This window comes from Peromyscus eremicus, chromosome 8b, assembly GCF_949786415.1.
Source record: "Peromyscus eremicus chromosome 8b, PerEre_H2_v1, whole genome shotgun sequence".
Lineage (NCBI taxonomy): Eukaryota > Metazoa > Chordata > Mammalia > Rodentia > Cricetidae > Peromyscus > Peromyscus eremicus.
In genome coordinates this window covers 2,679,031-2,705,415 of record NC_081424.1, presented here as the reverse complement: position 1 = coordinate 2,705,415, position 26,385 = coordinate 2,679,031, and the positions used below count along the sequence as shown (strand labels likewise).

At 36.2% G+C, this 26,385-nt stretch overlaps 1 protein-coding gene across 3 annotated transcripts in view; it reads right to left on the bottom strand.

Annotated features, from left to right (window-relative positions):
* Nucleotides 1–26,385, bottom strand: part of Grik2 (glutamate ionotropic receptor kainate type subunit 2) — a 631,292-nt gene that overhangs the window by 22,426 nt on the left and 582,481 nt on the right. For all 3 annotated transcript variants that reach the window (XM_059272429.1, XM_059272428.1, XM_059272430.1), the window contains exon 15: nt 10,309–10,534. In XM_059272429.1, the coding sequence (XP_059128412.1) occupies nt 10,309–10,534 (226 nt within the window). The remainder of the gene's footprint in view (nt 1–10,308; nt 10,535–26,385) is intronic.

Below are 26,385 nucleotides of genomic sequence, written 5' to 3'. Positions count from 1 at the left end.
TTTTAATTGTGTTGTAATTATTCTTCCTTTCTGAAAGATGTCAGTCTACCAACTGTTTTAAAAAAATAACCCCCAATCGTGAATTCCTTTAAGTTAGCATATGATTAGACTCTGTGAGTGCTAGGAAGGTAAACAATTACATATTATTTGCTTTATTTCTTCTAAACATATTTATTTTCTGTGAATGCATGCATGAATTTGCATGTATAGATTAGAGTATGGTGCAGTATGTGTATGGAGATCACAAGATGAGTTTTAAGAGCCACATGGGTCCTCAAGATCTAACTAAGGTTGTCATGCTTGGCAGTAAGCAGGAGAAGATTCCATATGAATCCTATCCAGTTCTCATTAATTTAATTCAGCACTATGATGGTAGATGTAATTATAAATTCCTGTACTTCTTTTAATAATCAGAGTTTTCTTGGTCTGTTCCTTGATAATTAAAAGCTCTTCTAGCCAAAAAAAAAAAAAAAAAAAAAAAAAAAAGTGGTGGTGGAGGAGCCCGAATTATCAACTTTTATACTTGACAGCTTTCCTTGGCTATATTCATTTTTATAAATGGACCCTCTAATTACTATGGTAATGTGTGTACTTGATAAATATAAGCATAACAATTTTTGAGCATCCTAAAATCTTATTTTCAAGCTAGTCTCTCCATGGTGAAAGGTTCTAAGTTTAGAATCACACCATGATTCCTCAGTGGTGCAGAATCTTGTGACCTCTGAGGTCCTGATGATCCCCTTGAAATATTAATGCAGATGTACTACTAAATTATTTAAATTTAATTACATTCAATGTCATTGTATTACTATGGTGTTTGAAAACATAATAATTTTGTTTTCTTATTATATAGAATTGGTCTGTTTATTTTTAAAAGTAGAAATCTGTGAATATTTGATTAATAACTATCTACTCCAATAGAGTACAAATTATGTAATTATAGACACTTTATCTGTTTTGCTTACAGTGTTCCTGGCACAAAATAAGCATATAGAATGTGTTAAATGCATTCAGACATTAAATAACATTTGCTTATTATTTTACCTTCAACAATTTACATACTTAAGATTATGAACAAGGAATACGTATATTAAATCATATTATCTAACACATTTACTAATTAGATGTGATCATCTTAATATTATACATTGAAATGCAAGATTTACTGTATGTGGCCATGACACATTGCATGAGCTCATTTCTAACTATACTTACATGACAACAAAATGGGTGTTGATTTGCTCTTCACTCTTTGTATCTTATAAGCCATTAAAACTCTTTAATATAATAAGAATATAAGAAATTCTTAGGAATGAAACATGAAAGAGTAATTTCATATTGAAAATTGATTTATCAGTTTATTATATTATCATCATAGAATGCCAATCCGTTGGGGGCATTGGGACATCCTTCATGCTGCCTATAACAGTAATCATGTCACTTACTTGGTAGGTGCAAATCAATGAACATCAGATTTCGCTTAAAATTTTGCATAGTGCTTTAGAGCTGCAGGACAAATATCCAGTTCCAAAAGCAAATCACACTACGCTCATCTTTCTATTCCAAGCATTTTCTTACCATGTCATTCGGCAATTATGACCTTTTGTATTTTCCTAAAGATGTTGAAATTTTATATTTAAACAAAAGTCTGTTCATGGATGTGTACAGAGTTTTATGAACAATGTAAAAGTATTAGAAGCAAGCAAGATATCATCTGGAAGATAGGTGTGATAATAAACTGTGGTACAATCAGGAAACAGACAGTGCTCAGAACTCTGAAGAAATTAGATATAAAGTCTGTAAAGCTTAAGCACATACTACCACATGAAAAATAGTTAACCAGAAAAGGCCTGCTTACAAGCACATGGAATTCTGGAGAAACTTTGTAGCCAGTAAAATTATCAATGATTGCCAAGAAATTCAAGGGAAAGAAGAAATTTATAGACAAAATACACGTGTTCAGGGCTATGAAGCTACCCAGTGATACTACAATGAAGAGCATCTGTGGTGATATATCCATTCAAATCCATTACTGGACAACACTGAGTCAATCCTAATGTAAACTAGAGACCCTGTGTGTTGATATGTCAATATAGGTCTGTAAACTAATAAATACACTGTTCTGGCAAAGTATGTGATTATAAGGAAAGCTGTGCATATATGGGGGTAGAGGGCATGTAAGAACTGTACATCATCCAATCAACTTGTCTGTATACTAAATGCTATTCTGATATATAATAATATTCTAATAATACATTGTTAAAATGAGGTAAATAAATTACTTGACAATAGTAAATGTATAATAAAATTCAAAGTTAAATATCTGTATTACATATCAATAAGTAGAATGTTTTGGATGGAAATTGTATTTATCTGTAGGAGATCTCAAACAATAATCCCTATACAACCTCTGCATAAAATAATACAGTCTATTTGAAGAAATATTCAAATAATATTTAGATATTTAATGATCAAAAAGGATGTTTGTGTGAGGTAAATAAAAAGTATTCATAAACACAGCACTCCCTAGTACACCTGGGACATATTCATGAGACTAGAATATGAGTAAGTTTGAGTATGATGGCTTTGAGTACCATGCAGCCTGCTAAGGATGTTCCTATCACATTAGAATAGTAAATACAAGCCATTTCTTTGACTTTTCCTTTTCATATGTTTAACCCTTCAACTAATTTGTTTTTTTATAGGAGGGATGATTATAGTCAGCCCAGCAACCCTAAGGTGATTGTTTGGCATGTTCACTGTGACAAAGTAATTTAAAATAGAATTTGAATTCATGTTCTTGGGCTGATCTACACAGAACACTAAAGGAATTCAGTGATCCTGACTTTGTATACAAAATCTATTAAAAGTTGCTCTGTTTCTGTGAGAATTATGCATTTCTACATAGTTTGGGTACACTTGGTCATGATTTACAATATTAATGAAGGCTGCTCACACTGTTGCTCCCTATTCCATATATCTACTCTGGAAGCTTTCTAGGTTCCAGCATGCAGAGACTGTCAGTATCTGCAGAACAGGCAAAATTTATTGAGTTCTCATCGGTTTTTAGTGACATGTAATCTAAACATAAAGAAGTATGTCCAGAATACATAGAACCTACAGGTGTAATTTCACTTCTTTTTGCATAGTTCAGTTTCTGAAAATTATTATATTCCAATTGTCTCTTACACAATCACTTTAGTAATATTAAAATTATGTTGCTTTATGCAAAGAAAAATAGAATGCATTTTAATGGGAGAGTTGACCTGCAGAAAGATGAATAATTTGCGTCAAATTTTGTGCATTATGTTAAACTAATAAAGACAAATGTATTCATTTATTTCAGTAAAGCTGAAAACCTGAAGGCCAGCAATTTCATGCATCTATAATGATGAATATTACAGTACTTATTATATGATGAATTGGGAATTATAGAAATGGATGATGAGTAGAACCAGGAGAAAACATGCTTCTCATACTGATGTCTATTTTTATAAACATTGAAGTCTGTCTCAAACAATGTGCCTCCTTTGGTACCAATTACATATATCCTACTCATTAAATAATGAGAAATAAAGAAGCAGTAGATCTCACTTAACACTAAATGTTGAAACAAAACAAAAGAATCCATATTCTTCACATGTAAGAGTAGAGTATTGCCGTAATAAAACTTAATGACATAATTCATAGTGGCATGTAGGCTGATAGGGTACAGATAAGTTAAAACTTGTTCAAGAAGTACTAATATAAATATTTTTCATTCATAATATAAAATATTTTACAGGAGTAAAATTTATAGCTAAATTATTAAATATGATAATGATGAAGCATATTTAACAGCTGCATATACAGTAAAAACTCTCTTCAAATTTAACTTCAAACTTTCTTCATACTCTCTTTTGGGGTGTTATAAATATGGCTACTCCGCGGGCGGTGGTGGTGCACGCCTTTAATCCCAGCACTCGGGAGGCAGAGCCAGGCGGATCTTTGTGAGTTCGAGGCCAGCCTGGTCTACAGAGCGAGATCCAGGAAAGGCGCAAAGCTACACAGAGAAACCCTGTCTCGAAAAACAAAATAAATAAATAAATAAATAAATAAATAAATAAATAAATAAATAAATAAATAAATATGGCTACTTCATCTTTGAATTTATTACATATAAATTCAGTAGTTTTTAATTGTGATGTTAAGTCAAAATATAAAGACAGCAACAATTACAGGGCCTTGGAAAAGGGTGGGAGCTCTTACCCTGTAGTTTGGTCTGAGATAGCTCAGAAACAAGAGCTCCAACTTAATAACAACATTTGCTGACAATGTTCCTTTCATGTGTAAGTAAGTTAAAGTGGCTACAAATCAACCTTCTGTGAATGTGACCTTGGGTAGTGTGCTGGCTAAGTTTACAACAATTTCATGCAAGCTAGAGTATCAGGGAGGAGTAAGCCTCAACTGGGGCAGTGCCTCCATAAAATAGAGCTATAGGCAACCCTGTAGGACATTTTCTTAATTAGTGATTGACGTGGGAGGGCCAAATCCATTATGGGTGGGTCCCCCTTTTGGTTGGTGGCCTGGGGTTCTATAAGAAAGCAGGATGAGCAACACAGAGTAACAAGTCAGTGAGCAGCACTCCTCCATGGCCTCTGCTTCTGCATCAGCTCTTGCCTCTAGGTTCATGCCCTAGGCAAGCGCCAGCTGTCACTTCCTTCAATAATGGACTTTGTTTTGCTATCCTGCACATCCATGTGATATTATCAATTGTAATCTTGTCAGGTGACACTCAGTAACCACCCTATCTCCTTTAGATTTCCCAACAACTCTTCAAAGATAATAGATTCAAAACCTACATATAACTCTTTTTGTTTCTGATGGTATTTGTTTATTTTTGTTGTTGTTTGTTATCTTTATTGTTTGTTTTCTGAGACAGAATCTCACTGTGTAGCCTTGGCATACAAATCTACCTAGGAATTCTGGAGTTGCTTTTGATCCCTCTGCCTCTGACACCTAAGTGCTGAAATTGAAAGCATGGGCAACACTCCTGTATATGACTCATAGACTGAACTGCCATCTCAGAGAAGTCTACACTCTTGGTCTCTGCAATATCTTACTTTCCTCCCAAGAGCTTCTTTCCTTCTTTTACCTCATGCTCAGTTCTATATGTGACAGTATGTACAAACCTGCACAGTATGTACTAGACCTGCACAAATAAAGCGAGACAAAGACACAGAACACCGAAAGAAAAGTGGGTACGAATCCCTCCCCATAGCCTTCACCAGTTAGCTATCTGTAGTTGACAGCTCTTGAAAGGGAAAATCAGGTTTCTTCACTGGAGTGACAGGGCAGGATGCATGCTCAAGAACAAGTGGCTAACACAAAATGGACTTTGTGATTTTCCTTTGTGTGGTGTGTGTGCTTTTTTCTTTTTTTTTTAAGAGAGAAAGAACATGAAGTTGCGGGGAGGAGGAGTCTGAGAGAAGATGGGACAGTGGGAAGAATACAACCAAAATATATTGCATGCAAATTTAAAAAATATATTAAAATATGTTGATTCATGCTCATCTCTACTTCATAGAATCTAATCTTGAAATTCTTTTCTGCCTTGAAATTATAAATCTTGGTTTACCCTGAGTCAATGAACATTAGTTGAAGTCTTCAACTACTGCAGTGAGTGTGGTCCTGTGTCTTCTATGTTTCCCTTGATATCACAACTAGTTTAGTATTCACAGACATACTTTCTATTAACTGTGAAGCAGTTATTCAATAATTATTTAGAATTTAAATCTGCACATAAAAGGGGAACCACCCCGGTCACAGAGACTCCTGACATCATGAACATGGCATGCACAGCCTAAGCCTATTTTCACACATGTTCTTCCCAGGGCCTTACATTTCACATACAACGGAAGTTGTGAGGAAAGATGCAAAGGGAAGGAACATGTCACTACCCCATTGCTATAAAAAGTAACAGTAATGAGACCCTCTAGTCTGTCTACAATATTTCTACCAAACCAAATTGAGCAAAGCAAAACATAATAATTCTAAAAATCTAGTGATTTTTTCCCCCCTACCTACTGCATTCCTACCAGCTTGCAAGCCTGGTCCTTAAAGTGTAATATGCACTCAATCTTCCAAAAGAGAAACCAAAAAGCTTCTAGTACAGTGCAAAAAAGTTCCATTAAAGAGAAATTCTCCCTGCTTTTTTAAGCACATTATCACCTATGGTGTATTAAGAGGAAAGATTATGGCGCTCACAAGTCCTAAATATTCCTTATGGAAACTGCTGTGATTTGCCTTTGAATTTTACCACTCCCAGAGCATTTCTGAAATATTATTTCAAGTGAACTAGGAAATTCAGTCAACATATTATGTGTAAAAACATCCACAGCTTCCAACTTCTACTACACAGTAAATGTCACATTAAAATAATATTGCTGCTATCAGGAAAACTGGAAGGGATTTAACACCACCACACACTTAATTAAACCAGCTTGTGCTTGTTTAGCATTGGCCTTCACGTTGCCACTACTGAGGTATTTGTGTACACAGAGCTGCCCTAATTAAATAGCTTCTCTCCCAGCCACTCAGCACGTTCGCAGCACACTTTGGGCAGTAATCATCACACTAAGAGTGATGAATGGAGCAGCAGGCCCCAGTGAAGCATGCAGGAGGAGCCTGGCAGGCTAGCATCTCTGTAAAACACAGAAACAAATTCAGGGAGCAGGCAGAGTCTAATTTCTCAGACTTATTTCTAATTTCCCATATCAAAAAATTATACTGCTTTATTTGTTAATTTACTTCCCATACACATAAAACTCCAGGAGAATGTTGAAAAATCCAAGTAATAAAAAAAGCAAAAACATAACTGGATGAAAGTGAGAATGAAGCTCCTTCCTCTGTCCACACTAGAATACAATGTTGTTATTGAAGATTGTAGCTGCTAAAGATATAAAGTCAGACTCCTAGGGAATCCCTGTAGGTGCTCTAAATTTTCCAAAACTTAAGCCTCTATTATATTCTTTTTTGTGGATTTATCTCTCTCTAACTCTCTGGAGAAAAAAGAAAAACCCAAAATATCATTTTTGTCATGCCTTAATATATTCCTTTAAATTTTTTCTTCTGTTAGCTTATGGGTAAATAAGATTTTAAACTAAGTAAATACAGTAATGATAGTCTCCAGTTTGATTGATCATGACAAGGAACCAAATGCTAACAATGTGAAAACTTTGGATGTGGTTCTGCATAAGAGCTTATTTCATTCAAGTGTAATTGTGTGTCATTGTGTTTATTAATAACTGAAAAACTATAAATAATTCATGAAACCTTACTTCTAGATGAGGTGTGAAATAGGAAGTCATAAATTCCTGCCTGGAATATTCTCCCACAGAGTGACGTGTTTAAGAGGCAAGTGTGAACTACCTGTTCATACATCAAATTTCTCTGATGAAGTTTATGAGAGAATTGAAACTCATTCCTGATATGCCGAGCTTGAAAAACATTTTGATATTCTTCTTTGTTTAGAACAAATTAGAACTCACTAAAGTTAAGAACTCACTTGTATTGAATAAAAGAGAAACAAAATATATATTAAAGATATAAATATAGTTCAATGCAAAGTGTCATATGCACTTATATTACTCATCCTAAATTTGCTTCATTCAGAATGAGACAAATATTTATTAAGTTAATTTAATATAATTCAGAAGTAATAAGATATTTCAATAAATCTCTACATTATTTAATGATAAAAAAGAATAATGTGCTAAAAATTTTTGTAGTACTTGTGATTCATATATCCTTTCACTAAAATTACAGAAGCATAACTATCAAACGTGGAAATATTTTGTAAATTCTTGCCTGATCTTAAATAACCAAAATTCTTTTTCTGAGACATGTAATCTAAATCAATTTCCATAAATTGCTCAGACACATGGCCTTGTATGTATTAATAAAGCTATTCTATGACACCTAAGCCTTTTCCAGAATGGCAGGAGTTGATCTGATCAACCAAAAGTTCAACAGGCTATAAAAAGGGAAAGATTACACTTCAGATTTGTAGTCAAAATTTGTTTTGTTCTCTTACTTTGTTTGTATGTATGTAGTTTTATGTCAACTTGATGCAATGATCACTTTGGAAGTGAGAACCTCTGTTGAGAGAATACCCCCACCATATTGATCTATGAAGGCAGGGCCCAGATCAAACTCAGCATGACCGTGGGTGCTGTAAAAAGCAGGCTGTGTGATCCTTGAAGAGCAGTTTAGTAGGTGCCACTCCTACAGGACTACATGCCTTTTGCCACTAGTTTTGTGCCCCAATTTCCCTCAGAGACAGACTGTGGTGCAGAGCTGTAAGTAGAAGTAAACCCTCTCCTCCCTAAGTTGCTTTTGGTCCTGGTCTTTATCACAGCAATAGAAAAGTAACTAAGATAGAGATCAGCACAAAATTGAAGAAATAGAAGTACCATACATTGTCGGCAGACAGTATTTGCTCTAACTTGATATGTGAGATTACATAGTATTGTCTGTTCATCAAATTTACATTGCTTTATGTTTTCTTTAGTAAAATAAATTAAAATATTTTACAAGGTAGAGACAAAAATTGTTCATTGTTTGAGTACAAAAACTTTACAGCCCTTCCTCAGAGCTGATTCTTCTGAAATTGTTTTTAAATAACTTATTTATTTATTAATGTGATAAGTCAATAAGTGGGTGTTCCCTGTTTTGTTTCTAAAATAATTTAATTAATTTATGCTAATTGTATGTCCTTCTTATGAGCTTCCTGTCTCAACTATGACAAATTGTCAAAAAATCAGTGGCTTGACCTCAAACCCAATTTATTACTTCACAGTTCTCAAGATCAGAGTGCTACAACAGACTTGTCCAAAGAGCTGTGCATTCTGTATAAGTTTGTTTTCCCAACTTTCACAACTTCTAAAGGTCATTTTGTCCATTTTTAGCACCAGCAGGTGATACTTTGTGTCCTGTCTGCTCCCTTCTCCATTTTCTGCATCTTTTCCCTCTTTTATTTTATATCTCTGCAATGATTCCAGCCCCCATCTGCCTCTCCTAACAGCACTAAGATTATATTTAGACCAATGTGATTAATCAGGCTAATATTTCCATTTCAATAACTTGAATTTAATTGCATCTGCAGAGTAACTTTGTCTAAGATACTCATTCATAGGCTCTAAAGATCCAAGAATGAGTCTCTTATGGGAACACTTTTTTCTGTTTACTACATGTACACCTAGGTTATGATATATCCTTTAATGCAATTATTTATTTAAAGAATAAATTCATACAAACTTATAAGTATGGGCACATACATTATAAAATTCTCATTGATTTTTTTTCCTGGAAATGATTATTGATATTATAGTTATCATTATCATCTTCATTTTTAGGTTTGTCGTGCAGACTTTTCCAGGCTTGACTCAAGCAATCCTCCATTCAGCCTCAGGAATGCTTAGAACTACAAGTGTACAATATAATATCCTCTTAAATTACTTTTATATTACTTCATTATTGTGACTAAAAATAATTTCAAAACATATAATTGGAGAAATGTTAAAGGCTCTAATCCTGGGTGTCAATATCCCAGATATGTCACTGTCAACTATTCTGCTACTAATACTTTCTTTGGAGTAAAACAATATTTATAGGAACAAATTGTCATATTTTTAGATAACTTAGTAATATTCATAAGCTTCAAATTAAAAAAAAATTTTTCAATATTTAATCCATTCCTAAAATTAAAAAATAAAAAAGTTTGAAGCCAGGCACAATGAATTTTGACATATTTGCAACATTTTATATTGCGACTAATATATTCCTCATTAGTTCATTTGGGAGGCTGAGACAGGAGGGTGGCATATAAATTTGAAATCTGTATGTCTTACACAGTAAGTTTAAGGTAAGCCTGGGCGGACCCTGTCTCAAAAAAAACAAAATAACAATGATAAGTATTATTATAAGTTTGAGAATTGAATAGTTCTAAGATGAACATGTTGTGGATGTTTCAACCTAGGTATAGTAAAAATAGCTGCTTAGATATCTGATAGAAATTAATTTTTCTTTTGACATGTTCATTTGAAAATATATGTCCAATTTGTTAAAATATTTTGACTATATTCTTTTCTCTTCCCTGACTCCTTGTCTCATGTCCAAACTTTTAACTTTCACTTACAAATTAAAAATCATTGGTCAGATGTAATAGATAAAGAATTGTCTGTAGACTGTGTATGTCCTTCCTCTCCCCTCTTAGCACAGCTACTAAGATTAATGAATAAACACGGGAGTGGCTACCAGGTAACCTACCCATGGGAGTGCCAACGCCGTAACCTTTGGAGTCGATAAGGCCACCAATCTGTGTGAGGTTACAGTTCCGCTGGGTAACAAACTCGATGGTTGTTGATTCCATTAAGAAAGCGTAATCCGAGGTGAGAACTCGCTGGATCCCTTCTTCGTTGCTTTTGACAAGCACAGACTGTCTCCTGCTGCTCATAAACGCCCACATTTTATCATACGTTGAGATTTTTGATTTCTGGAGGAAAGTAAGAAAAGTTTGAAGTCTAATAAAAATAATATCTTAGGTTTTACAGAATCTTACAACATTTAAATACAATAGACTACACTCAGTTTTTCTCAGGACATTCTATAGTTGTCTCATGTACAACAAAAATCAAGATTTATACAACATGTACCTAGTAATTCATCACATATCTGGGTAAACTACAATTTATCAAATACATTGAATGGGTCTCAGTTTAAAAATTCAAACTAGTAAATTGTAGAAAATAGCAAAAATTAGAAAAGCAAATGAGCTTAATAATGAGTCTTCTGATTGCTGGGTACATAATTTTCCTTTGGGTATCATTTCCTTTTGATATGACCTAACATCAAATTAAGAAATGACAAATATTAGACACAGACTGACATTGTCAAGTAACAACATTTTTTTTTTAATTTCACCAATTTGGTGAGTCTATCACAGACATCAAATCAACTCCTTAGGTTATAAATCTATAGTTGAAGAGATGGTGATAATTTATTGTAGATAAGGAAACTACAAATAAAAATAGCAGTATTTCCATTGAGACATGATACAGTCACCACAGATGCCCCCTGAGTCTACACAAATACAAGTAGAAATCTGTCATTCCAGGTTTCTGACTAACTAGAAACCCTTGGATCACTCAATTGAATAGATTTACGAGCGACTGCAAATTCTCAATAGAGCTTTACTAGAATTTCATTTTAAAGGAAAGAAATGAGTTTTGGTTAGAGGCCCAAATAGAGCATAAAGACTAACAGGCTTTCTCACCTGCTGTTCAATGTCCCTAGAAAACCTCCGGCTTTATGTCACACCTAACACTTTTATTTTCAAGAAAAAGTGTAAATTTGTGGGGTTAAAAGCAGAAAATGAAAAGAATATTTAAGATTATGCCGAAATTTTTATGAGGTCATGAAATCAACCATGAGACCGCATGCATCTGTTCCCTAGATAGCTATTCGAGTGAGGAGAGCAGGAACACAGTTGTTTTCTTTCTATCTTGAAAATTTTTGTTTCTAATATTTTGTTTGCCACCTAAACCTGAATAAAATGAAAACTAGAGTTCATCTGCAGATGGAAGGAATTTTGTATAAAGAAATAAAATTGGCATCACTTTTGTTTAGTGAATCTGACATAAAACACGAAAACAAAATTCCATAGTGTACTGTACTGAGTTTTCATAAAGTGTAGATTTGGTGTCTGAAAACAGACTGAGTAATTTCGTTAAAGAATAAAGAGGAAATATAGAGATGGCTCAGTAGTTTAGAAAACTTTGCTCTTTCAGAGGACCAGGGTTTGATTCCAAGCACTTGTGTAGTGTCTCATAACCACCTTTTACTCTAGTTCCAAGGAGTTTAATGTCCTCTTCTGACCTCTGTCAAAACTCTTCTAACCTTTATCTGGATAAAAAAATATCTATTTTATGAAGTACTTCTTCACTTAAAATACCTGAAATATTTTTGATGCCAGATTTTCCTTCTCTTAGCACTTTCTAAAGTTTCTATTAAACTGATAATTTCCTATTGTCATCTAATATCTTTCACTGTTGACTACTTGTTTTTAACATATATTGTGCATACTTCTTTGTGTAGCTATTCCTCATTCTTCCTGTAAAATAACACATTAACATTTCTATTATTTTTTAAAGTAATTTCAATTATTTAATTTACTTCTTTGTGTAAGGGTGTTTTTCCTGCATGTATACTATGCACATACATGCAGTGTCTGTGGTGCCAGGAGAGGACAACAGATTCCCAAGGACAGGAGTTACAAGCGTGGTTGTAAGTCACCACGTGGGTGATGGGAATCAAATCCAGGTCCTCTGGAAGAACAGCCAGTGCTCTTAAACACCGAACCATGTTTCCAGCTCTACACAGCTCTACATACTTCTGCTATTCTAATAAATAAGTTGGGCAAAAGGGTCATTTTAATTATTTTAATTCTTATAATAAATGTAAAATCCCAATTTTAAAAGTTATAGATATCTCTGTTCACAGCTAGGTACAGATTAGAGGAGGTCAAACATTTAACAATGTTTCTTCGGGATCTTCTTATTTTTTTCTCTTGTTTGATCATACTGTCTAAGGCATCACCCTTAAATATCACTATTTTAGATATAAAATGCTATATGCAGAAAAATATATGAGGAGTTATGGATAGTAGCCATCACTGTCTTTATAGACTCTTGTATGTGCCTGTGTTTTTATCTATGTGCATGTGTACATATGTGTGTTTGAAAATTGCTCAGCTATTCTAGGACACTATACATCAATACAAGATCCAAGAAAGAGGACATTTTACAATTTCAAGGATGGCTCTTCTCTGACTTGTGGTCATCTACTACTTGCCTATTCATTTAATCTCCCCTGTATTATCTTTCCCAGAAACTTCATATGAATCAAGCCAAATTTGTAAAATTATAGCCTATGAAGTTCATCAACTTGTACTTACTTCCATACACACATGTAAGGAATCATTAATTCTGAACATCTTTTGAGTATTCTATTATTTCTATTATTATTAATGACAAACATGGTATTGTTGGTTTAGAAACAAGAATCAGACATGAGTTTAACTGAGGTCTGACATTTAAAGGAGACTTACAGACTACTGGAAAAGTAATTTATTCAAACTGTTAGGCTGAATATGAAGCTGCTCCTATTGCTATTAATATGATCACTCTTGAACAATTGATTACTTTAAGTAACTTACATAGAAATTCAAAAGAGACTTTGTTGGTCTGATACAAAGATCACTACTTCCATCTTGTTAGTTAATGTGAAGCTGCTTAATCTCTCTCACTTTCAGTTTACATAATCAAATATATTTTTCCAAACTGTCTCAGTTAGGGTTTCTATTTTTATGAAGAGAAACCATGACCATGGCAACTCTTATAAAACAAAGTATTCAATTGGGTGGCTTACAGTTCAGAGATTTAGTCCTTTATTGTCATCAAAGGGCATGGAGGTGTGCAGGGAGACACAATGTTGAAGAAGGATCTGAGAACTCTGCCGGGCGGTGGTGGCGCATGCCTTTAATTCCAGCACTCGGGAGGCAGAGTCAGGAGGATCTCTGTGAGTTCGAGGCCAGCTTGGTCTCCAAAGCGAGTTCAAAGAAAGGTGCAAAGCTACACAGAGAAACCCTGTCTCAAAAAACAAAAACAAAAATGTAGCTAGAGTTTTCCTGCCTGGCCCACAGTCAGGACAAATCTCTCTCACCTGCCAGTCCCACAGCCGCTCAGACCCGACCAAGTAAGCACAGAAACTTATATTGGTTACAAACTGTATGGCCATGGCAGGCTTCTTGCTAACTGTTCTTACAGCTTAAATCAATCCATTTCTATAAATCTATACCTTGCCACGTGGCTGGGGGCTTACCAGCATCTTCACATGCTGTTTGTCATCGTGGCGGCTGCCAGTGTCTCTGACTCAGCCTTCCACTTCCCAGCTTTATTCTCCTCCTTGTCCCACCTATACTTCCTGCCTGGCCACTGGCCAATCAGTGATATATTATTGACCAATCAGCAACACATTTGCCATACAGAACATCCCACAGCACAAAAACAAAAACAAAAAAAAAAAGAGAACTCCACATCTTGCAGTTAACAGAAAGTGAACTGTAACACTTGGTGTGGTTTAAGCATATATGAGACCTCAAAGACCACTTCCACAATGACACACTTCCTCCAACAAGACCAGACCTAGTCCAACAAGGCCACAACTCCTAATAGTGCCACTCCCTTTGGGCCATTTTCTTTCTAACTTCCACACAGATTCACAGCGTTATTCTGAAGATGAAATGGGACACCATGTATATGGGACACATTATATAATAGTAGGGATTTTCCTTGATTTTTAAAATAAGGCAAGTGATATTAAGAGGCAAGTAATATTAAGTGTTGTGTAGATATCATTTATTACTGTGAACAAAGAGGAAATAAAGAAAGGGAAAATGGAAAGTTCAAAGTAAGTGGATTTTAGTGAACTGATTTAGAATCCACCCTAGCACACAAAGCACACTCTGGAGATTGGTAAATTATACATCTTCCTCTCAAATTATTATATGCTGAAATTCACTTTGATCAGTTAAACCTCAAAGCAAGTGATTGCTTCATTCTACCTGCAAAAGACCTAAGTCTGTTCTTTGGAAGGGAAGTGAGAATGTACTACATACAGTAGAGCCAGGACACAATAAATCCAGAAAAAACATACTGAAGACAGCCACCAAGGATAAAGACCAGCCACCCTGATTATCCATCTCATTTCTTACCAATCCTAATAGTAGGATAATAGCCTCCATACTGACTTCCATAGTGACTGTACCAGTTTGCAATTCTATTACCTGTGAATAAATGTTTTCCTTTCTCCATATCCATACCAGCATATGTTCTCATTCATTTTTGAGATCATAGCTATCCTGACTGGGGAGAGACTATATCTCAAATTTCCTTTACTTTGTGTTTCTCTCATGGCTGAGGATCTTGAAAATGTTCAGAAGTGTTTCTTAGTTGTTTGTATTTCATCATTTGATAATTCTCTATTTAGTCCAGTCACCATGTTTGTTTTCTTGGTGTTTAAGTTTTGAGTCCTTTTTATATTAGATATTAACCCTCTGTCTGGTGTACAGCTGGTAAAGTTATCCCCTCATCCACCCTTACCACAGGGTGCATCTTCACTCAAGGGATAGAATTCTTTGCTGTACAAAACCTTTTTATTTTCATGGGCATGTATTTATTAAGTGTTGATATAAACACCTGTGCTACTGGAGCACTGTTGGGAAAGTCCTTTCTTGTGCCAATGAATTCAAATCTATTTCGTACCTTTTCCTCTATCAAATGCGGGAAACCAGTTGAGGTCTACTATGCACTCAGAGTTGAGTTAATCCTGGGTGAAAGGTAAGGATTGAGTTTCATTCTTCTGCATGTAGATTATCCAGTTAAACAATACCATTTGTTGAAGATACTGTCTTAACTCCATTGGGTATTGTTGGCCTCTTTATCTAAAATGAGGTGGCTAAAGGTGTGTGCATTTCTATGTGGGTCCTCAATTCTATTCTACTGATCACTGAGCCTGTTTTTGTACCAGTACCAAGATACGCTCATTGCTATAGCTCTGTCACATAACTTGAGTTCTGGAAGAGTGATGCCTCCAGCTGCATTATTGTTGTTTAGGATTTTTTTATATTCTGGGTCATTTCATTTTCTGCAAAGCAGAACATTTCCAGATTTATGGTGATAATGATAATAACTAACAAAAATATGGTTCATAATTTAATAGACAACTGTTAATTATTTACACATGCTAAATCAGTTTACTTTTGAAAGAACTCTATTGGATAGGTATTTTGATCCCTATTTTAAAAATTAAAAAAGTACACAGAGATGTTAATAATTTTTTAAAACACACATTTACAAAATAGAAATAAAAGTTGGACTTGTTTTATCTGCAGGTTTAGTTTCTCAGTCATTATACTATAATAACTCCATCTAAAGACACATGTATAATGTATTTTCTAGCTACTTCCATTATGTACCCTACAGTGAAACTTGCAGCATTTTGACAGTGAGATGACTCCCACAACTGGAAATAATGCTTTCTAAAATCTGTTAAGTACTGTTAAATATTTTTAGTCATGAATGAGTAAATATTTGAGGATAGACTTACGCATGAAGCTGAAGACCAATGAAATGACATAAACTTTCTGAAGAAGGATAGAGATATATTTAAAAAGACATTAAGAAAAATATTTAAAAATTGTTATCCAAATTTAAAGTCTCAAGCGAAATGTTGAAGGCAGACAAGAAATTTGCCTTTAAAATGGTTTAAAATTAAAGGCCTAATAAAAAGAAAAGCCTATTATGAAGGAAAATAAATGAATTAATATCTAAAGGATGAGTCAGTAATACACACTGAGAATAAAAATGTTCTAGACTGAGTAACCTTCAGCAAGTAAGAGTGCTCCTGTGGCCGGAACTAGATGTGTAGGGTAACCAAAGAACAGCAAAAGCCAGACATTGTGCTGGCACTATTACGGTGTGAGGTTACCACACGCTGTCAAAAGTCAGGCATGGTGCCGGCATGAATTAATGTGCGGGGTCACCAACAAGCATCAAAATCAGACATGAGGCTAGAGAATGATGGCAAAGTGGGTAGGGTGGTAAAGCATCCTGTTTCCTGTTTCCACATGCTGTTTTCAGCTACAGGTCCCAGAGCCCAACCTCATCCTAGCCACTGCACAATCGCGAGGGCCTTCAGCATGGTGTTCCCCTTTCCTTTTCTTAAATTACTTATTTTAGATGTACAAATCCAAACGTATAAGACATACAAATATTCCTTAATCTCTTTGAGATGCAAATCTCCAAACCTTCTAAGCACTTTCGAAAAGGAGCGCCTGTTTCCAGAGCTCAGGCATGTAATCTTACTGAAGTGTAAACCACTATGGAATAAAGTGTCTCTATCCTATCTTCTATTCCTTCCTTTAGCTGGTGGTTTTACTTAAGTCAGAAAACTTCCTCAATCAAGAAGTTAGGAGAAAGTCTATTACTTTTTAATAAAAGCAGTAACTATGAATATACTGTTACTATTCCTCAGTTTCATTAGCTCTTATAAATGGTCTCACCCCTCAAAACTCATTCTGGTCTTAAAATCAACCTATATTTCAACAGACTTGGGTGCTCTTTCCTTACTGGAATAATCTTTAAATGAGCCCTCCTCAGTATTGAAGTTGAACTTTCCTCAATGCAACTTTAACTGCCATAGAGTCAAGACGTTCTTTTCTTTAAAATGTATTTATTGCTCTACTTTGATTATCTAGGCATAAGACCTGACCACTGGCCAAGATCTGTAGTTAACTGGCCATCACAAGTAGGTAACATGGAGGAACACAATAAGCATGTCTGGTAATGAAAGGAGCAGTAAAAAGAAAATAGGCGAGAAGCTGGTTGGAAAGGGACAATAAAATTAAAAAACAATTTTGAAGCACTCACTAAGGCTGCAGTGTGGGAAAGGGATTATGAATGTGGGTGTGATGTACCCTTAAAGACCATGTACCATCAGTAGGGAAGAATTTTTGCATAGAAAGCATCATTGAAGATGGAAAGATATGTACAAAGATACACAATCACAAAAGCCAAACTTAAGGAGCTGAGAATGAATGAGCATGGTTGCTGATTTAAATATGACCTTTACTAAGGGAGAAAACACTGAAAAGGTGTAAAATTTGAGGACAAAAAATCAAAAGTGGTAAGTTGGAAATGCCTTTTGGCGTACACAGGTTTTGTTGTGTCAATCTGGATATACCAATCTGAAGTTCAGTGCAAGAGTGTGAACTAAAAGTGTTATTTTAGTTATCTCTGACAAACATGACAAAGTAGTAGATACATGAGAGATATTTTAAAAAGAATAAAAAGTACTATGGTCAAGGGTTCTAGAATTTTTAATTTTAGTGGCTTGCACAGACAGCCAAGGTTCTTTTTAAATTAGATACAAAGAATGGCCAAAAATGAAGGAAGGATATTTGAGAACTTCAATATTTCAGAAATTGAAAGCAAGAGTACATTCTAAAAGTTACATTTTGTGAGGTAGTGAATATTTGTGCTGATTTCACTAGAAACTTAAAAACACTGAAAAACTTCCTTTGAGTTGACACTAGAGGTGTTCTTGATTAACTGAGGACAGTGAGGCTTTTGAAGTGGATTAGGCAGGATTCAGGAAGAGTGTACAGGTGGCAATGAGTGAAAAATAAATTAAAACCTGATAGTGAAGAAGAAGGGATCAAGGCTGATAGAGAGAAAAAATAGTCTAAGTAAGATTATCAAAGACTGATGAGATTTGAGCATGTTTAAATACCAGGGGGTGATTTCAAAAGAAAGAAAATGGTTTAATAAGTCAAAGGAAGAATAATCAATAACACAAAGCCTTTGCCTGACTTTGCGTTTTCTCCACAACCACTTTTCTGGCAATCACTTTCCCACTTTTTGATTCTGAGAGCTCACTCTTTTGATTCCATGTATAATTTGATCCTGTACCATTTGTCCTTATGTCCTTGGCATTTGCCACTCAGCATGGCATCTACAATTAGTTATATTATATACTTGAACTTTTCTAAATAGGTCTGAAATGTTCTTGCAATGAAAGAAGTGTGAAATGAAGCATATGCTAGTTAGCTTGATTATGGTAATCATTTCTAATGTATATATATGAAACTACCATAATATATTATATAAATGTATGCAATTTTGTCAATTTTACTTCAAGACAGCTAGAATAAATAATACAATTTTCAGAGCTTATTGAATAATGTTGATTTCAAGTTGAATGAATGAAAACTTTCAACATTCAATTGACAACCTCTGATTTCATAATATTTATATGAAACATAGATGAAACTATAATTGACATGTAACACCTGTCATTGGAGGCAATGAGATGCATTGTAAATATTTACTTTTAATAAGGTAGAAAGTCGTTAAACATTCTTAAAATAAGAAGAATTTGAAACCTTGAAGAGGAAGTCAACAGATGAAATTATGACATATTAAAATTACAAATAAACTGTAAAGTCAGTGAGTGAGTAACTATAATGAAATTAGCAAGCAAATATTTGTATGTGAAATGTCAATGTAATGTGTACACAGGCCTTGATAAAAGACACATCAACTTGACGCATGGACTGAACATTTTAGGTGGAAATACACAGGCATGCTGAACGATGGTTGATTTCTCGTGACTGTGGTTAGTTTAATTCAATGAAGCATTGTATCCCACAGACTTGATTAAGCTGTATGAGAGAAAGATGGGGAGTAAAGCAGGAAGGAAGAAGTAGAGACTGTGGCTGAGCCAAACGTCCACTGCTCTTTAACACTTCTGACTACAGGGAAGTGGAAGACAAGGAGGCGTGCAGTATGCCAAGAGAGATCCTGGAATGAAGTCTCAGACTGTCCTGGTCATTGATAACACTACATTGTCAAAAAGAAAGGTTAAGGTGTTCACAATGGCTAACACTTTCAATCCTAGCACCAGGAGGCAGAGGCAGGGACGTGGGATCTTCATCAAGCATTCCAGGACAACCAGGGCTACATGTGGAGAAACATCCATAATTAAAAAACAAAGGCAGGCAGTAAGCTAAAAACACCATAAAAATAATTGTCTGTAATGAGACCACTGAGGATACACTAAATACTGCACAGGGAAACTACACAGTCAAGCGTGGCCGTCTAAAAGACTGAGTCAGTGAGGAGGAAACCGTGCACCATGCACTGCTCCTTTCCTTTGAGAATGAGGAAATGGGGTTGCTGGTTAAGGAAAGAGTGACCACTGAACACAGATAGAAATCCATGACATGATTTTTATAGAAGAATTTTAATAGCATAAGTAGATTGTAACTACTTTAAACAAAATGCAAAACATTCCTAAGACTTATCCTTACAGTAAATGATTCATCAGACAGAGAAAGCCAGAAGTTAATTTAAATCCTAACCTCAGGAATATTGGGGGAAAAAAAACATAAAACACAGTAATACAAGGAAAAATAGTTTTAATTATTTTATTTTATGTGTGTGGGTGTTTTATATATACATATCTATGTACCATATGTTAGTCTGGTGCCCACAGCGATCAGAAGAGGGCATCTGATTCCCTGGAAATGGAGTTACAGCCAGTTCTTGGCCAACATGGGGTCCCAGGGAATAGCAGCCAGTTCTCTAAACTTCTGAGCCATCTCTCCAGTTGTGTGGAAGAATTTTAAGCTTTATAAATAAAATAATCTTATCTCCCTCTGTGATTATTAGAACAGATTACAGTTTTATCTATCCCTTTCTCAGATCTGCACACACTAATGGCAGCTCTGTGCTACTTTAAATGGTTTTGGGGGGGGTCGATGAATGTCAGCTGATTTGACTTTTGCTAGATCAGCATAAACCAATAAAGAAGGTTCCGAAGGCACTGCCTGCTTATAAAAGCAGTTTTGTGGATTATGAAACATCAAGAAAAACAGAAAAGAAAGATTATTGGCAATAGTAAACATTGAAAAACAAGACATATAACACTAGTTAACTCAAGTGGCCAAAATACATTTTGCTTACATAGAACATGCATGATAAATACTAAAATTTTTAAACACATAGCTAGTGATTTATAAAGTAATGATATACTAGTTTCTGTTAAAGATTGTTATATGAAAACTGGTTCCTCTGAAGTCTCAAAAGACTGAGGGATATAGATCAATTTTCTTGAATGTTTTAGCACAGAATATAAAAAATTTATAAAATATTCATATAAACATGTTTTGAAATTTATTTCTATCTTTTCTATAATACTCTGTAAAACTAGATTACTCATATGATTGCATAGATTTTTTGTTACACTGAAACAATATATTTAAAAATAACTTATTTAAGATTGATTTTCATTTATTCTTACTTAATGTGTGTTGTGAAGCTTTTTGTTTAAGTTTATTCATTTATTTTTTATTTACCTGTATTTATGTAAGTGAACCACATGTTTGCAGTGGTCGTGGAAGTCAGAAAAGGCTGTTGGAAATACCCCAAAAATGGGGTTTCAAATTCTATGAGGCAGCATGTGAGCTCTAGTCTCATAATTTATATTTCCCTTTAATCGATGTTTTCAGCTTTAAAATATCTTTGATTTAAATACACATTTGAAATTGTCATGTTTACTATCAAATTATTACAAATTAAATTTTTTGAATAAATAAATAAAAATTTTATAAAAAGTTAGAAAGTGTCTTTTGCTCACTGGTTCCAATCTTACAACTCTCTCACACTGTTCAGAAATGACAAGACACTCCCCAGGTCAATATTTAATAATAAGATTTTGAATTAACTTTTGTAATGTGCTATGTCTCCATTAATTAAATGGAAATGCTACTACATAAAGTTTGTTTTCAATTCTATGCACACAACACATGGGTAAAAAGAAAACTTGAACCTACTTTAATGTTTTATTACTTATAGTTTTAGAAATGTTGACCTCCCTAAGAATGGCTAAGATCAATAAAACAAGTGACAGCTCATGCTGACAAGGATGTGGAAGAAAGGGGAGCATACTACCATTACAGGTCAGACTGAAAATTGTACAGCCAATACAGAAATCAGTGTGGGAGTCCCTCAGGAAGATGGGAATTGATTTATCTCACAATCCCATATTCCCAAAGGATATGTCATCCTACCAGAAGGATACTTGCTCAATCATGTTCATTTGCTGCTCTATTTATAATAACCAGAAATTGCAAACAGTCTAGATGCCCCTCAATAGAACAATGGGTGATGAAAATGTTGTGCCTGATCCCTCCTGTTTCCATCTCCACCCTCTCCAAGTCTACCCACAAATTCTATTCTATGAGAGAGTACTGGACAAGAAGACTGGAATTGGAGGCCTTCAGGGAGTGTGGGGTTAGTGATGGGGAAACCTAGTACAATGAAAACTCCCTGGAATCTACAAGAGTGACCCTAGTAAAGACCCCTAGTAATAGGGATATGGACTCTGAAACAGCAGTCTTTTATAACCAGGCAAGGCTTTCAGCAGTGGGACTGAGACACCAACCGAGCAACAAAACCATTAATGTACAATCTGACGAGCCTGCAAGATGTGCTGGGGTGGTGTCCAACCAAGGACTGGTGCAACTTGAGCCCCACCCCATGACAGGGATCCTACATCTGACACTGCATGAATTGCCAGGAACCAGAGGCTGGACAGCCCAGAGACCAGGAATAAAACCAAATACAACTGGAAGAAAAAGTCAGTGAATCAGATGCAGAAATCTACAGCCAAGCATTAGGCTGAGCTCCAGGAGTCCAGTCAAAGAGAGAGAAGAGGGATTTTTATGAGCAAGGGGCATCAAGATCATGATGGGGAAATGTACAGAAACAACCAAACCAAACTAGTGAGATCTCATGAACTGTGGACCAATAGCTGTGAGACTCCAGGGGACTGGACTAGGCCCTTCGCATAGGCAAGACAGTTATGTAGCTTGATCTGCTTAAGGGACTCCCTAGCAGTGGGATCAGGATCCATCCCTAGGGTATGAGAGGGCTTTTTGAAGCTCACTGCCTATGGTGGGACATCTAACACAGCCTTGGTCCATGGGTAGGAGCTTAGACCTGCCTTAACTGAGTGTATCAGGCTCTGCTGACTCCCTAAGGGAAGTCTTGCCTTGGCGGAGGTGGGAAGAGAGAGGGGAGGGGATCTGTAGTTGCTATGTAAAGTGAATAGAAAATTTCTTAATAAAAAAGAAAAGAAACAATGAAGGGATCACTAATGGTATTCTGCTATATTCATAGATCAGTGGCTAGTCCAATTTTCATTCAGCAAATGATAGTAGCAGATACAAAGTCCTACAGCCAAACACTAGCAGATACAGAGGAATCCCACAGAAGAGGAGGAGGGAGGGTTGTAGGAACCAGAGGCCTCAAGAATACCATGAGAACACAGCCCTCAGAATCAACTAATCATGGCTCATAGAAGATCACAGAGACTGAAGGGACAATCCTCTGCATATAAGTTATGGTTATATAGCTGGGTGTTCTTGAGAGAGTCCTAACAGTGGGAGTGGGTTGTTGTAGAGAGCTGCGTACAGCCGCGCCTTAAAGATGGCGCTGGCTTCCACCTTCCACCCTCCCGACAGTGAGTGCTCTCTGTGATAAACAACTCCTTATTTGGCTAAGGCTAGGATCTGGCTTGCTTCCGTGCACCTGGACCTATCCGCAGTACCCACGTGGCAGACTGGGGTAGGCTACCCAGAGGCTATTTACGTTGTGGGTTGGCTCTCCCCGGGGGTCAGAAGATTGTTCAAGGTTCCTGAATAAACTGCTTGGAGAAGAGCCTGGTGTTGCGTCTTCCTTGCTGGTCGAGGCGGACGCGAAAGGTTGTGACTCTGACTTTTTTGCCTGCTCCCGGGACTCATTTCCTCTTACTGGGTTACCTTGCCCAGCCTTGATATGAAGGTTTGTGCCTTGTCTTAATGTAACTTGCTATGCCATGTCAGGTTGATATCCCTGGGAGGCCTGCTCCTTTTTCTGAAGGGAAACAGAAAAGGAGTAGGTCTGGGGAAGAGGGAAGATATGTTTGAGAGGACTGGGAGGAGTTGAGAGAGGGGAAATTGAGGTTAGGTTGTAATATGTGAGAGAAGAATAGAAAAGAAAAGAAAATGTAATGCATTTACACAGTAGAGCATTACTCAGCTTTTTAAATAAAGAAATCCTGAAAGTCATAGGGAAATAGATGGAACTAGAAAAACTCATCCTGATTGTTGTAACCCAGAGCCAGAAACAAATATGGTAATTATTTGCTTATATGTGGATTTTAAATGTTTAAACAAAGCTACAATATGTAGAACCACAGAGGTTAGATGTAGAGTCAGTGACTGGGATACAGATAGACCTTGTTAGGAAAGAGAAATAGTAGAGTTATGGATAGATAAGGGAGAGACTGGAATAAGAGAATTATGTGGAGAGTGGGAAGACAGAGGAAGATTAGGGAGAGACTATGGGGAGAAACAGCTAAAATTAAGCCTAAATGGTTACTTCCTGAATATATACATATATCAAGGCAATCTAAATGAACTCACCAAATAATGGGGGAGACTGGGCACAACTGTACATCTCTTATACCCAAATGAAGCTTCCAGTCCTGGGATTGAGTTTCATCTAATTGAGTGGCTAGCAAAAGGGGTCCCATGGAAATCCCCAAACAACCTAGGCTGTTGTCAATGATATAGGTTGCTCTGAAGCAAGGTCCCATTGCTGGACACAACACTCACAAAACTCATCGAACAAGGAGAAGTCCAGCTGGTGCCTACGTAGGGCCTTTGTCTTAGCATCGTTATTATAGGAAGGTACTTGCAAGCTACCAAGAGAGAAACATCAATCCATCTACATGTGCTTTAATTGACAAGGTGCCCTGCCTGCAAGATATGCTAAGACAATGGTGGTACAGAGAGACAGAAAGGGAATGGATCCATATTTTGGTGGTAAGTGACTGGGAGGATAAAAGGATGAGAAACCTTAACCAGGATATAGTATATGAGAAAAAATTCAATGAAGGAAGAAAAAACAAAATGAAATGGTGACCTTCTTATCAGTCTTTAAAAAGTTAATTAGGTGTTGAAATACCCACAGCATTTTGAAGCAAATTTTGAAAAGCATTTTCTATGAAAACAAATAAATTTATTTTACTTAAAAAGCAAGAATATACAAGTAAGTATTTATCTTCTATATCATAAGCTTGGCAGAATTAGATAAATTTTGGTGTAAAAGTAAATATTGACAAATTAATAAAATGAAAGAACTTCTGGTCATTTTCCATAATTAAGCAAATTTTGCAGTATCTAGCCCTTCAATTATTCCACTTAAAAAATTTCATATGATATGTGGTTGGGATGGTCGAGCTGGAACAGGTATAGAAGGGGATAGCAGTAAAATAGGTACCATGATAGAGGGATAGAGAGAAACCAGGTGCTAGGGAAGTTCCCAGGAATCCCCAGGGATGACCCCAACCTGAACTATTAGAAATAGTGTAAGGGTACCTGAACTAAACTGGCTTGTCCCAAAGATCAGATTGGTGAATACCATAACTGTCATCACAGAGCTTTTCTCCAGTGACTGATGGAAGCAGATGCAGAGATCCACAGCCAGGCACCAGGCAGAGCTCCAGGAGTCCAGTCAGGGAGAGCAAGGGCATCAAGATCATTATGAGGAAACCTGCAGAGATGACCGAACCAAACTAGTGGGAACCCATGAAAGTTGGATCAACGGCTGTGGAGTCTGCATGGGACTGGGCTGGGCCCTTTGCATGGTAAGACAGTTGTGTAGCTTGATCTGCTTAGGAGGCCCCCTGTCAGTAGAATCTGAATCCATCCCTGGTGCATGAGCAGGCTTTTTGGAGCCCACTACCTATGATGGAACACCTCGTGCAGCCTTGAGGCAGCAGGAAGGGCTTGGACCTGCCGCTAATGGATGCGCCTCTTCATTGGAGGCCTTGCCTTCTTGTGGGGAGGGGGGAGGGCGGGAATGGGGGGGGGGGGCGGGAGTGGGGGGAGGGCGGGAGTAGGGAGGGTTAGGAGGGGGAGGCTGGGGCGGCAAAAGGAGGGAAGAAGGGGATCTTTGATATGTAAAATGAATGGAAAAATTTTCTTAATAAAAAAAGAAAAAACATTTCATGTGATAAATTTTCTTTCTAATGTGAAATATTTCTCTGTGAGTAGCACCTTTTATTTAATGCTGAGCAAGTCACATGTAACAGTTTCAAACGTATTCCTTGAGAAAAGCTCATAGCAAGGGGAAGGAGTGTTTGGCTGAGATTTGCATTTTAATTTTTTATTACAGTAAATAAATTACCAACCACACTGGAACATATGTGCTAGGTAGGAACAGCTGAGCCCTGTCTGGACTCATCTGACCTTGGTCACTAGAAAATTAGAGTTAATTCAGGGGAACAGGACGATGCCATATGTGCTTCGTATCAGAGGTGGATCTGACTCTAGTGCAGCAATGTGAACGGCCTTGGCTGTGAGCAAAATTGTCAGTCCTTGGAATAACTGTACTACTCTTTTCCCAAAGCATCTGCAACCTCTTAAACAACATATTTGAAAGGAAGGGCACTGAAGCAGAGAGAATTGCTCTGTGTTACACTGAGTTAATAGAGAGAGAAAAGGAAGAAAGCTGTATTTCTGGACATGTAAGGGAGGCAGCAGGTTCAAAACATCGGAAGACAGGATGCTATGTTTAGGTATTTGAAAACAGTTTATTAGATAGCTCATTTTATCCTTCACAGAGCTTTCCGGCCATTGAATTTTATTCTTAAATTTAGTGTCTAACTTTTCCTATG